Genomic DNA, 14,376 nt, shown 5'->3' with positions numbered 1-14,376 from the left:
TTTTCAACTACCTTGTAGCTTCCCATCTGTCGGCTGGTGAAGCGTCATTTTATACTCATAGACTTGCGCTCTGAAGCCTGCTTTTCTGTAACCAATTACCTTGCGCAGTCCATAAACAAAAAAAACGATTAATTCATATCCAATTTATTTAAGGTAAATTCAAAGATTATGCAACTGTCTCACCAAACTAAATATTTACCATAAATAATAATACGCCTAAATGGCTCTTAAAAAACATTTAGGCGTATTATTATTTATGGTAAATATTTATGATTTGTATGCTGTTAGTAATGTATGTTTTTCTTCTCTATATTTAATAAGTTAGTTTACTCTTTATCGTTGCATGCCTTTTTTTAACCTGCTATGCCACTTTTGCTGTAACACTTTAAATGTACCGGATGCAGGACTAATAAAGGAATTCTGATTCTGAGGAAAAACCACACGACTCTGTGTCTAACATTAGGTGTACACCGCAGGACTTGTGGGCAAACAGGGAGAGGTGCAAGTGGCAGGGAGGCAGAGGTCGCCGCTATCTGTGTGTGTGTGTGTGTGTGTGTGTGTGTGTGTGTGTGTGTGTGTGTGTGTGTGTGTGTGTGTGTGTGTGTGTGTGTGTGTGTGTGTGTGTGTGTGTGTGTGTGTGTGTGTGTGTGTGTGTGTGTGTGTGTGTGTGTGTGTGTGTGTGTAGAGATTCAGAGACAGCGGGCAGACCCGCGTATGTCTCTGCCGATACACTCTGCGTCTGGCATAATAAAGACCATGTGGAGTCAGACAAACTGTGACCGCTGTGCTCTGCCAAGGATAAAAATCCATTATGCACATAATGGCACCTCACACACACACACACACACACACACACACACACACACACACACACACACACACACACACACACACACAAATATATATAGAGAAAAAAGAGTGACCGAGTGAGATAGAAGAGCAGAGGGGGAGAAATAGGAGAGAAGGGGAAAAGACGTGCCTCAAAACACTGCTCATTTATAATGCATATGCCGAGCTTTGGCTTTGAACAACAAACTCAGTTCCCTTCCTCCCCCCCCTCCCCCCTTCTCTCACTCCTCCCTCAGCAGTGAGGGGAAAACCCACAGGCTGCTCTGCGTCTGACAGGCAGGGACACGCTGGAGCAGAAGGTTTGACCATTATGGGGCATGGAAATCAGCTCGAATGACTGCCTAATATCAGAATCTGAATATAAGGATTAGACAGTATATGCACAAGCATTTACAGTGGTGTAAAGTAACTAAGTACACATACAACTCACTTTCTTACTCCAACCTGAGATGGACTCCACTGCTTAAAGTGAAATATATGAATAGTTTCCCTCTGCAATGAGGGATTATAGGCAACACTAAAGTGTGCTAATCTTCAAGTTTCCTTCCAAATGAGGTGATTTACATAATCTGGATAAACTGTTGTTTTGTTTTTGTACTGTTGTGCAATGTTAGCATGTTAGCATGTCCAATCCACAACTGAGACACAAACTCTGCCCAGACACGTCTTTAATGAACTCGACTGCTGCTTCCTTATACCTAAAGATATATTGTTGCTTAAAACACATACACACAAGGACTCATGAGTCGTGACAGACAAGTACATTAAGAAAGTGATTATATTCTTGTAAAGTTGCATGTGAAAATGACTAAACCAGGCTAGAGCTTGACCACTATAACAAACTAAACTAGAACTCAAAATGTGTCAGGTTCGTGGCAATAAATCCCAAGATCTCTAGTTAATTTAGTGGATTCATGTCATTATAACCAGTAGAAAAGTTAGCGCGAAAAATAGTACCTAATGGTGTTCTGATGAACCCAATCCTTTAAAAAGCAAATACTGAAGTAATGAGGTAATCTTCTATCATTGCGCCACAGAGTCCTGACTCATTTAGGTGCCTTTATCTTTGTTGTGGTGTACTGTATCAAAAAGCTAGATGTGTGACAGTTGCTTGGTAGGAAAGAGGTATGTTTAAATGGGTGAATCAAGTAACGGCTAGACTTCAGAGTGGTGACATGCAGGGACCACAGCATGAATAAAATATAGACCCTCGCTCTGCAAATGCATCCCCCCCGCCATGTGCTTGCATGTAGTCCAAATGGAGGTCCATTAAATCCACGAGATGTAGGGCAAAGTGTTGAAGACGCCAGACATGCTCAGTTGTCCGTCTGCTGTTAACTCAGACTGGCACACCAGACATGTTCGTCTGCAGCCTAATGCTCAGCCAGACGGAGCGTTTTCTCAACAGACAAGACTTGTCATCACGCTCTCTTCAAGGCTCTCCAGCTGATGACTCAAAGATCAACACTGCCCTCCTCTTCTCACTCTGCACCCATAGAGGAAGTGATACAAACTATCCAAACCATTATCATTTCTGGGAGGATGTAACATCTGTCTCAAAGAACAGATACACTCCATATCAATGTGTATCCTCACAGACTCTGAAAGATTTGTCTGGCATGCATCAATACGGCAATCCCTTTTCTCTTAGCTGAAGATACATCATCTTTTCTTTTGTCCGTCTAATGAACTGTGATTCTCAAAGGCAGCCTTTCAGATCAAGTCAGTTAGTCCAGTGAAAACTCTGACTGCGTCCCTTAAGCTTCAATATAAAGGAAGCCTGCATATGTCGAACATTCATTGTCCATCCATCCATTGTTAACCGTTTATTCACTGTTGGGTTGCAGAGGAAGCAGTCCCAGCAGAGAGCTCAAAACGTCCCATTCCCTGGCCACATCAATCAACATTGACAGGGGGATTTGTGCATGAAAATATAATCCCTCCACCTGGTCCTGGGTCCGCCCCTGAAGGAGCATTGGCTCTACTCCGAGTCCCACTGAACTTCTCACCTTATGCCGGGTGAATGCCAACAATCCTCTGGTGAAAACCCATTTCGGACATGTGTATCAATCTGGTTTTTTTGGTCCTGACCCATCCTTCATGACTAGAGGGTAGGATTGAAGACCGACCTGTAGATTAAGAGCTTTGCCTTCTGGCCCAGTTCTCTGTTCATCACAACAGTGCGGTAAAGCGACTGCAGTACCGCTCCCGCTGTTTCAAGTCTCATCTCACGCTCCACTGTCCCCTCACATGAGAACAGGACCCCAAAATACTTGAACTCTTTCACTTTGGGTAAGGACTCATTTCCAACTTGGAGTAGACAGTTTATCGGTTTCCTGCTTGAGAGGAAACCGAGGTGCTGATCCTCATCCCAGCCGCTTCACACTCAGCTGCAAACCAATCAAATGAGTGCTGAAGGTCGCATTCAAAATCACATAATCTCTAAAAAGCAGCAGTGCAATCCTTGGCCCACCCTACTGCAACTCAAGATTGGGATGATCAGTGATGCTATGTAGGATTTGCACATTCACTCTGGTGCAGTTCACCCTTTTTTTCCTTGATTTAATAACTCAGTAAACATTTTCCTAACCAGTATATGGTTTCAATCGCTTAACTCACTCCAATTGAGTGTAAAAAAGGAGACTCCACCAGGTCTCCACCAAGGTTTTGAGTTCAAGTGCTGTCCACATTTCAGTGCATGAAAGCTCATTCTAACCTTTTGGTCAACTGGAAATGTCTTGTTCAGTGTTTGGGTGTACCTTTTGTGACACTTAAGGTTCCAAAGAAACAACAGTTGCAATTGCAGCCTCATGAATGCAAATACAATAATGAGTTTTAACTTTGTCAAACAGCCAGTGTGTACAAGGTATAGTATTTTGGGTGATCTATTAGAGGAAATGGAATACAATATTCATGACTATGTTTTCATTAGTGTACTTGGTGGCGTTTGACACGGCAAGTAACAGTTTCCTTAGCCAGTTTCCTTATAACTTTGTTACACACAGGACAACATACAAAAAGCATTGCTAGCAGCTAGCTAGCTGGAACTAACACAACCCAGTAGGACTGTAGCTGATCAGTATCAAAGATATTATAATGGATGTGTTTGAGCATTTACAGCTACGTAACATGTGTGTAATGCATGGTTTTATTAACACAGCAGTTATCTAATGCAGTACTACTTGAAAATTGGAATCTTGAATCTTAAAAAGGATAATAGCAAATTACGATTTATCACAAATGTATTCGACTCTGACACACACAAAAACCTACACAAAGATAGTAATGTGGGTCTGCTGCTGGATAGTAATGAGTCAGAATGCTTATATTATTTTTTTCCCTTTCCTTTAGTAAATCTTTGACCACGGGAAGCAGTATGTCTCCATGTGTTGTGCATTTGGCTAAAAACACTTACATTTGCTTCCTAATAATATGGTTTATGAGGCCAGTTTGTTCGGGCCTGTGTTGGATGTTTCCATTTTAAACGTATCATTAGAGCCTGCTCCCTCCACATTTACTATCTCGCAGCAAAGCATGTGTTTAAAACGTCAGTGTTTCCAACAGGACCGCATGACATGAGGCTGCACTTCAGCACGGGGAAGAGTGGGGGAGGGGAGGGACACGCAGAGAGAAGGAACTGCTCTGTGATGACAGACAGATGCTCGGTTTCATGCACACACACACACACACACACACACACACACACACACACACACACACACACACACACACACACACACACACACACACACACACACACACACACACACACACACACACACACACACACACACACACACACACACACACACTTAGCTCTTTTGACACATCCAGCAGATCGCAGATCAAATTAAATCAAAGTGCACAAGTGACGCAGATGCAGATATTGACTGATGTGATTTTCAGATTTCTTTAGAATGTCACCAATTGTACTCTACTTTGACAAGTCTTATTCAATTAACACTAGTCAATTGAAGGCCAAAAATGACCATATTATAGGAGTTATATATAAGAGTTACTTGTATTTAACAATTCTTCATTGAGGTCTATTTATACACATTTACATTGCTTTGCATGTCTTTGTAGGTCTGTGTGTACATCTTCTTAATGTTTTGCTCATCACTTTTGAATACATTTTTTATAAATAGTAATTGGCTATTATCCTTTTGAAGATTCAAAATTCCAATTTTCAAGTAGTATTTCATTAGGTAACTGCTGTGTTAATTGTTAGGGAATAATTTGCTTAGGTATTCAACCTTCGACCCAGTTCATCGTTTTCTCTTTTTACTGTCTCTTTTCCCATGGCATAGGTCTACGGCCTTGGGTATTGCTGCCATCTCTCTTAAGGAGGGGCAGCGGGGCGCATTGTTGTTGCCAGCTTATGACCGAGCACAAGCTGACATGAGATAGTTTATTGTTCAGGGACATCTAGAGGCCCTTCTTTTCTCTGGAACGTAGGTTCCCTGGCGCACATTATTTTCTATGGACGACAGCTCTAGTTAGATTCAGGGTCCATATTTGTTTAGTCTCGCTGATGAAGAATGTTGATTATTACACTCTGAACTAGTTCAAACCTCGAGCTACAGAAGAGTTCTTCAGAATTGATTGTGGCATCTCAACCGTGTGGTCAAACCGTGGCCCGTGACATGTCTTGTGAATTCTCCGGCCGAAGCTCCAAATAAACCGTCAGTGTTTGCCATCAAAGCTCCAGCTCTCCTCGTGTCTCTCTTGCCCCTTTCACACCAACGCGGTTCCAGGGCCAGTTCGGAGCTGGAGCTTGAAAAGCACCGTTTTTTCCTGTTCACACCGCAGCGGAGCCGCCTCTAAGCTCCGGAATCCGGTTAGTTTCAAGCACCAAAAAGTTGTCGGTCTAGAAAGCAAGCACCGCATACGTCACGCTTACGTCGGATCTGGGCTGTGTCCAAATAACACGCGACATCCGCCTTTCCGCCAGCTTCAACATGATCTGTGGAAATAACATTGAGAATCAGTTGTAATGTTATACCATAGTAATTAATGCTGCAAAGCTGGGTATTTTGAGCTTGGCGCATGCAGAGGCTAACAACAGCTAGCTCTAACGCCATCGAATAGGACGTATATTTACCTTCTTTCTCCTACGGAATCGTCGTTGAAGTTGATGATGATGATGATCATTGTAAAGAACTTTTGAATGTAGCATGTAACGACTGTAAAGTTGGTAGTAAAGTCGTCCCATTTCTTCCATTTCGTTTCGACAGAGCAAAACGAGTAGCGCTTCAATACAATCGGCCATTGTTGTTGTTGTCGATGTGAGGGGTTTCCGTGCGGTTTGGCTTTATGAAGCAGGCACACAAACGGTTACGGCATGACGCAATGACGCAGCACCAGTCGGGCTCTGATACCCCATTCACACCAACGGTGTTTCGGGGCCAGTTCGGTGCTGGTGCTTGAAAAGCACCGGGTTTTCCTGTTCACACCGCAGCGGAGCAGCCTCTAAGCTCCGGAATCCGGTTCGTTTCGAGCACCAAAAAGTTGTCCGTGTAGAAGCAAGAACCGCTTACGTCGGAGGGGGGCGAGATTAACCTGAGATAACAGTTAAGGCGAGTACGGCAAATAAAAGTTGTAACCAGCAGTAGTGCTGAGCAAAGTGACTAGAACGCAACCACACACTTGTAAAAAAAAAACACGCTTTATAAAGTCAGGCAACACTAACCAGGCTTCGTGTGATTCTGTTTATTTGTACCTTACTTTGACCATCCGTTCGCTGTTATTGATCATTGTGGAGAGCAGGCAGACGTTTTGTTTGTTATTATAGCAGCTATCGGATGGAATCAATACATGGGCTGCACAGGTTGTCATGTCCGACTATCACAAGTAGAATCATAATGAAAAATACGCCGGTAAAAAGTGCCTGTATAAAACGGCTTAGCAAGTAGTCAGTTTAGCTTCGGTTGCTATGCTAACATCACCCATGTTATACCAGAGAAACTTTCATAACAGCGTTGTGATGCCAAACAGCGTCAATTCAGACTGACACACATTCACTTAAGGGGAACTGGGGATATGTATCAGCTGCTTGTGTGACAGTCAGACAGTGAATACTTTAGAGCCGTGTGAGCTAACCCGGAGCTAACGGGAGAATACACTCCCGTGGAAGAGCAGCCAGCACTGCAGCGGTCGGTAAATGCCGCTGAAACACATTAATAAACAATGAACCACGGCACTCTGGAGAAAAGTATAAGGTTGGAGAAGTCGTTATTTAATTTAATCTGGCTTCGTATGATTAAAAGCAACGCAGTCCCCGGCCCGTTGTTATTGTGAGGTGAGCTCCGTTGGGGAGAAAATCAGCGACGTAAACTGTGACGTCATGACGCAGCAGCGGCAGCACCAGTCGGTCTCTGAGCGGTGTGAAAAGAGCCGGAGCTAAACCGAAGTACCGGTTCCGAACCTGAAAAGCTCTAGCACGGAGCTTGAACCGGAGTTGCGTTGGTGTGAAAGGGGTATGAGCGGTGTGAACAGAGCGGGAGCTGAACTGAAGAACCGGTTCCGAACCTGAAAAGCTCTAGCACGGAGCTAGAACGGGAAAAGCCTTGGTGTGAAAGGGGTATTTGAGTCCTAACTCCAATTGCTTCATAAGTTTCCCCCACATTAATAACAACCTTTATTAAATCGGTACATACGTTACAAAGCTGTCAAATGAAATGCTCAAACCCATCCATTATAATATCTTTGATTTCTAGCTAGCAGCTAGCAATGTTATTTAAACGTTTCTTCATTAATGCCTCCATTGACCTTCAAGGACGCAAAAGCATCAGCTCAAAAAAAGCTTACCCACTGTGATTTGATTGTTGGATTTTCTTTGTGAACTTGCAAAGCCCACTTTCTGACAATACAGTAAAAAACATCTTATGTCAAGGTTGTTCAATTATCCATTGCTGCTCCTATATACCAGACTAATGTTAGCCTAGGTTAAGCACTGCTGTTTCAGTTTTGGTGTGTAAAGTTACTGGAATAACAATCAGGGCCCACACACTAAACCTGACCATTAGTGTGTAATAAGAGCAGGAAAAATGTCCATTCACCAATTAAACTATTGACAGAAAAGTAACCAGCATCTATTGAGATCATGTTTCCCCCAGAAGTGCCACATGTTCCCCGGGCCCAGCCTTGAGTTGTCTCAAATGTATATATCTAATAAAATACGTTTGTAAAGCTATTAAATACCTAAACAAATCTTAATTCATTGCTTAGTGTATACATTAAGTGAATGGTCATCACAGATTCCCAGGGCCTAAGGTGAACTCTTAAAATGTAGTTTGAAAGCGGCCCATCACTACATGAAGCAGCAGATTACAGGCTGTGTAAGAATAGGTCACGCAGCACTTCTAATTAGTGATAAGGCCGAGTCCCCCCCCCCCGTCTGACCAGCACAGCCTACACTCAATAATTAGGGCACTGTGATAATCCCCCCGCCTCCGAGCCGCTGTTAGGAAGCGGAGAGGTCAAATGTTCACAAAACTCTTACACCTAAACAATCCTCAGCAGCAGGAAGAACGGGAGACGCCACGTCAAGATACCATTTTTATTGGACTTATATAGAAATACTTAAAAAAAACATGAAGTAGCACCATTACTTAAAAGTCTTACTTTTTATCATGTATAACTTTAAATGTCAGAAAAATAAAACTCTTGATACATTTTCAAATCTTGTCTCAGCAAATATAATATTAGTATTTGACCATGAGGTTAAAGGCCCTTTATCATAAAATAAAATATACTTTGTTCTTAAACTTTGCTCAATAAAGTACATTTACGCTCAAGTAACTTCACCACATATACATAAACAAGTGGTAAACAAATGTATTAAAATAGAAATACTAAAACTATAGTGGTGCAACAGAAGCCTGTAATTCCCACTGGAATCTAATTCATACAAATTTTAGAAAGCATAAACCGTTTCTTTTTGTTCAACTTACTAAGTATTGTACATTTCAATGTTTCATAATAATATAGAATAAAATATGCTTTATATTACTGAATAAAAAATATGCTGGGTGAAGCAGATTTAAGAGACATTTTTTTGCTGAACCTATAAAAACTCCATCCCAACAGAATACTGTCAAATGCAAAAAAGACATTGTGTGGACCGGACTTCATCCCACAGTCGTGTGATATTAAAATAATACAGTGATCAATGCCATAAGGCCATACTAAAAAATAAACAATATTTTAACCCAGCTACAAAAAGTTCACTGAACTTAAATCAAAATATCTGTAAACATCTTTGCAATAAGAAATATAATCTTTCAAGTCAAAAAAGAATAAAATACTTCAATCTGTATTAACGTCATTTAAAACTTTCAACTGGAAATTGATTCTGTACATATATATGTAGGATATGTCGCTGCTCACGTGGTTCTGACCTCCAGCTGCAGTATCTGTGTGGGTCAATAGTCCTGTTTGGCTGGAAGCCCCCCATGTTTCCCAGCCACAGCCCCCCCTTGTTACAGTCGATTGGCTAACCGGAGGGCTCAGCCGGCCTACAGTCTACAGTTTGACCCACGTACCTCCACCCTGAACCCATTGTCTTTTCACTTCATAAATATTGCGTACAATTAACTAGAACTATTGATTACTATGCTGTAATATTCAAAACATGCACTTAGATGTTGAAAATATTTCCCAAAGCTACAGTATTTTATTAACAACTGAGACGGTGTCCCTTCTCCTGTATACTGCAGCTTACATCTGGATATCTATGTACACTATCCTATCTGATGATGGGCCGTCCCATTAAAGCAGTATGAAAAGTCTGTTTCACTGTAGCTTGTCCCGAGGGCCAAAGAGTTCTTATGAAAATATACGTATAGCCTGAGTGACGCCGGTGTGGCAGACAGGGCATTTCGGCTCGTTCCTCTCACAGATACGATTGGCACATTCCATACAGAAGAGGTTGTGCCCACAGGGGACCAGGGCGGCGATAACCTCGCTCTCGAAGCACACCGAGCAGTCGCGGCTGCCTTTTCGGCTGGTGCCAGAGGAGGTGGAGGAGGAGGAGGAGGTGGAGGAGGCTGAGGAGTCGCAGGACACCCCGGGCAGGTGGGGGCCCGGCAGGGTGGCCACAGTATTGGAATAACCAGGGAAACTGAGAGGGCCCCCGCCGGGGTCACTGCGCACCCTCCTGGCTAACGGGTGCTCACCGGGGCCCCCGCTGAGGCTATGGAGGGGGGGGGAGAGTCTGGGCTGGGGGGTGCAACCGTTAACCCTTCTCTGACTCACCACGATCCCATTGGCATTAGAGGAGGAGTTGACGGGGAATATGGCTGAGGTGGAGGTGGGGGAGCTGCCTCCAGGGGAGGAGGGGGTCCTGCGGCTCTCGTACTGGGACCACTGGAGGCCCGGGGGGGTGGGCGCAGAGTCAAACCCTGAAGACGAGTCAAAAGTCAGATCAGTGCAGTCCGGCGAGATCACGTCACTCCCGTAAACAAAGCCGTTGCCGTTAGTGTTGATGTTGTTGTTATTGTTGTTGCCGTTGTTGTTGTTGGTGTAGCTGAGGGCAGGGCTGGGGGGGCTGTAGTCGGCCATGCGGGAGCTGTTGTAGTAGGAGTCTGTGGAGGCGCTGCCCAGGGAGGAGGACGAGTCGTTGCGGTAGTTGGAGAAGGGCTTACGCACCGAGGAGGGGGTCACCCCGGCGCCCGGCTTGGACCACACGGTGGGGTGCCCGTGCAGATCGAAACCTACATCTGTACCGTTGGCGTGGAAGTCATTTTCATCCTGCACCTCGATGAGGCCTCCGGTCCTCATGGCGATGTGCGCCTCGATCTCCTCCCGGGCTCGGTCCACGTTCTCCGGCATCCCCGTCACCTCGAACACCGGCTCTTTGTCCCGGCTGGGGGTCACGATGTAGGTGTGTGTCTGCTGCTGGATGCGCTTGATGGTGGCCCCTTTGGGACCTACAACTAGCCCCACCACACGGTAAGGCACCCGCACCTGGATGGTGGTCTGTCCGGGCAGGTTAGGCGGTCCTGGCACTGGGGTCCCAGTCCCGGTGGGGCTGGTGTTTTTGTTCCTGGAGGCTCGGATCATGGAGAAGTGCTCCGCGGCTGAGATGATTTCCCTCCTGGCCATGGCCACATCCTCCCTCCGGCCCGTCACCACAAACACGGGCTCCTCCCCTCGCACGGGGGTCTTTATGTAGGTGTTGGTCTTGGCTCGCAGCGCTTTGATCTTGCAACCTGAGGAATGGAACAAAACAGGAGAGTCAGGGCAGGGTCCAAAATAATAAAAGCTCAGAATATGTCATGTGTTAAACCATTGCTTATGGTGTATTTGAAACAGCTGCTGGGTGTTTGTTATTGTTTCTCAAAAGGCCAGTGGCCTCAGAAATGGGGTGAAACCGCCCTTTTGGAGAAGAACACATTCAAGCCACATGCTGCACTAACACAAACATACAGCGGGACAAAAATAACTCTCACTTCTGGATCTGTGGTGATCCCTGTTTGTTTACTACAATACAGTCAGCTTCTACATCAGCTGCTGCTGCTGCACTCTACATGCTTTTTATACACTAATAGCATTATGGAAACAGAGGAAAGCTTCTTAATCGCTTATCCTGGCAGTGACTATGATGCACTAAAGTAGCATTCCAACACCCCCGAGCACATTAACACATTATCTCTTTATGATAAAAAAAAAAAAGGGCCCGCAGAGGAAAAAGCCTTAGAAGAATGACATAATTAGTAGAGCAGCCAGCTGAGTGGGACAGTGATGTAACCAGTAAACCCACCTCACTCTACACAGTTAAATCAATGACAGAAAGTGTGTTAGTATCAAACTGTGGGTCAAATGAGGATAGGGTCTCTTTCATGGAAGTCTTAAATTAATCCCAGAGGTCACGGTTAATCTGCTGCTTAATTTCCCATTTAGAACATGATAACCTGACAAAGGGGGTGGCTGGCAGAACATCTGATGCAAATCCATCTTCTTTACAAATGTCCCACTGTAGTCGTTTTAAAGTGGAGGGTGGGGGTTTGTGGTTCCTTTGTTTTTCTGGGAACAACAACAGCAGCAGCAGTAGTGCAGGGAGGGGGAAAGATTCCGCATATGTAACTGAGCACCAGTACCGCCCTGCAGCCCTACAGCTGGAGACTGAGCCCGGGCTGCTGCCTGTGGCAAGGTAACATCGTGACAGTGGTCCTAAACTGTACAGCTCATTATCAGAATCATAAAAAAGAGCAGCTATGAGTCTACTAACAAAGAACACATCTGGAGAGCCAGTGTTTCATCTGAGCTCACATGTCCTTATTTAACAGATAATATTAAAATTGGCAGTGACAATTGCTGAAAACGTTTTGTAAGTCGCCTCTGTAATGTCATTATGACAAGAGAGATACAGTATATTACTTTCCTCACAACCCAACTTCATTCATTTTTGTTATAAATTGTATTTGTTAACATGCCTACAAAAGCAGACGCACCATTAAATTAATAGTATTTAGTATTCAATCAGAGTTATTTCAGTCTATTTTATCATTCGGCATTCATAAAATATCCCAATATGCTCCTATATTAGTTATATGATAACTTCTCTGAATTGGTGTCTGCTGCACGCTGCCGCCCACAGTTGTGTATTTATAGAGGAGGAACGGTGTGTGACTAACCGGCGAGACACTGACAAAAGTTCCCGTTTAACTGAACTGTTTACTGCCAGGTAGACAAAAGCTACTCCGAATTCACAAGTGGTATCCACACAATGAGATATGATATAATAAAAAGCTGGTTAAGTGCCTGTGCAGACAAGCGAGGCTATGTAAGGAGACTACATGCACTGATCCATGGTGTATTGGGATTCTGGACCCCCACATTGGATCAGAGCTCGGGACGTGCTCATACCTGAAGTGTGCTCAGCAGCAAAACATGACACATAGCACAACTGTTTAGAAAAAGAGAAACACACACCCTGTCTGCCAACAATCTCAGCCACATGCTCGGAGCTGGGAACCGGGACGCATTCGGTCATGTTGACGCTCTTCTTCCGGGGCTCCTGGTTGTCGTACAGCGGGTTGTCGTCGTTGTCCAAGCCGAGCAGGGAGAGCTGATCCAGGGCGATCTGCAGGGCTCTCTGGTCGTCCAGTGCATCACCCTGGACGCCGCTGTCTGCGAACAGCGAGCTGGGCATCTCTGCGGCTCTGCAGCGTTGCGGGATCCGGAGGGTAAAGAAGGAGTGATCCGGGGAGAAGGCAGGAGTGGGGAGGAGGGAGAGGCACCGGACCCGGTTACTGAAGACAGGTCAAATCAGTAGGACTAGGATGGGGGGAAAACAGTGCAAGGAGGTACAAAAAAAACATCCACCCCCTTTTGTTTTCCCGAAAGCAACTGGATGTCCCGAGCCGAGCCGGGCTGTGCTGTTGTAAGGAAAGAAGAAGAAGAAAATGTTTTATTCCAGAGCCGGCGGTGCAGATAGTAACAATATTCCTCCCTGACAAAGGGCCCCTCCCCGGCTGGCTTCCCTCAGGTCCTCTGTTGCTTCTGTCTGAGTCCAGGACAGCCAGACGGAGAGATGTGCGGGTGACGTCACCGCCTGGGCAGGGGCGATGCGGTGCTGCGAGCTCATTTGCATATCAGGGGTCTGATTGGCTGGGCGGGCAATACGTGGGTGGGGTTGGGATAGATGACGCCCCTCTCTTTGTTCTCAATCTCTCTCTTTGTCTCTCACTCCTCTGAGTCTGCTCCTCAGTAACTTCTATATTTTTTAATTGGCATAAAATGCACACTACTTATACAAACACAAGTCAAATAAAGGACATACAAACTATTATTTATTTTACAAATGAATAGATATTTTTATGGACATACAATCTGTAAACTTTCTATATTAATGTTGTTTTTGCAAACATAAAGAACATTGTTTTTATCAGCTTTATACCTCAAGACTTTTTAACTGAGGACACATTTTAAATGTCTGCTTCATAAAAAGACACATTACTTCTGTTTGGGATTGCAGAGAAGCCTATGTGTGGGATTTGTGTTGACAAAATCACTACTAGTCAGTTTAGAATAGGATTACTTGACTCAATGACTAAAAACTAATTATATAGAAAACTAGATTGACGAGAACCTACTCTAGGAGATGTCCGTACATACAGATGGATGTGTAAATGTGTCATTCATATTTAAAAAATCACAACATGCACATACACTGACATATCATCTTATTTACAATTCACAACATGGAGGTTGTGAAAAGGTATACATGCCCTGAGGGACCCCTGTAGTTAATTGACAAGGGTCAGACTCGGACCCTCTCCAAGTTACCCTGTAGGTGCGGTGACATGATGTTGCTCCATTGAAGTAAATCAATTCATCTTGAGTCAAGAATATTTTTGATTGTAAATCTTACAGAAAAACTGGAGGATTGAATATGAAAACCCATTGAAATATAAAACTATTATAAAACTTAAACTATACCGATTTTTCTTCTTAGCTCATTAAGTTGATGTTTTTTGAGACACAGTTTCAAAAAGCAATAATATAGTATTTTTTGTTCCC

The 14,376-nt window shown here is 44.2% G+C and overlaps 1 protein-coding gene across 1 annotated transcript; it reads right to left on the bottom strand.

Moving 5' to 3' along the window:
• Positions 1–8,398: 8,398 nt before the first annotated feature.
• Positions 8,399–13,336, bottom strand: mex3b (mex-3 RNA binding family member B). Its single transcript, XM_034127014.1, has 2 exons — positions 12,787–13,336; positions 8,399–11,063 (listed from the first exon to the last, which is right to left on the bottom strand). Exons 1-2 carry the CDS (start codon positions 13,004–13,006, stop codon positions 9,679–9,681), a joined length of 1,605 nt encoding a protein of 534 aa, XP_033982905.1. The 5' UTR covers positions 13,007–13,336; the 3' UTR covers positions 8,399–9,678.
• Positions 13,337–14,376: the final 1,040 nt, after the last annotated feature.

This window comes from Trematomus bernacchii, unplaced genomic scaffold (assembly GCF_902827165.1).
Source record: "Trematomus bernacchii unplaced genomic scaffold, fTreBer1.1, whole genome shotgun sequence".
Taxonomy (NCBI): domain Eukaryota; kingdom Metazoa; phylum Chordata; class Actinopteri; order Perciformes; family Nototheniidae; genus Trematomus; species Trematomus bernacchii.
This window is presented reverse-complemented; position numbering and strand designations above follow the sequence as displayed.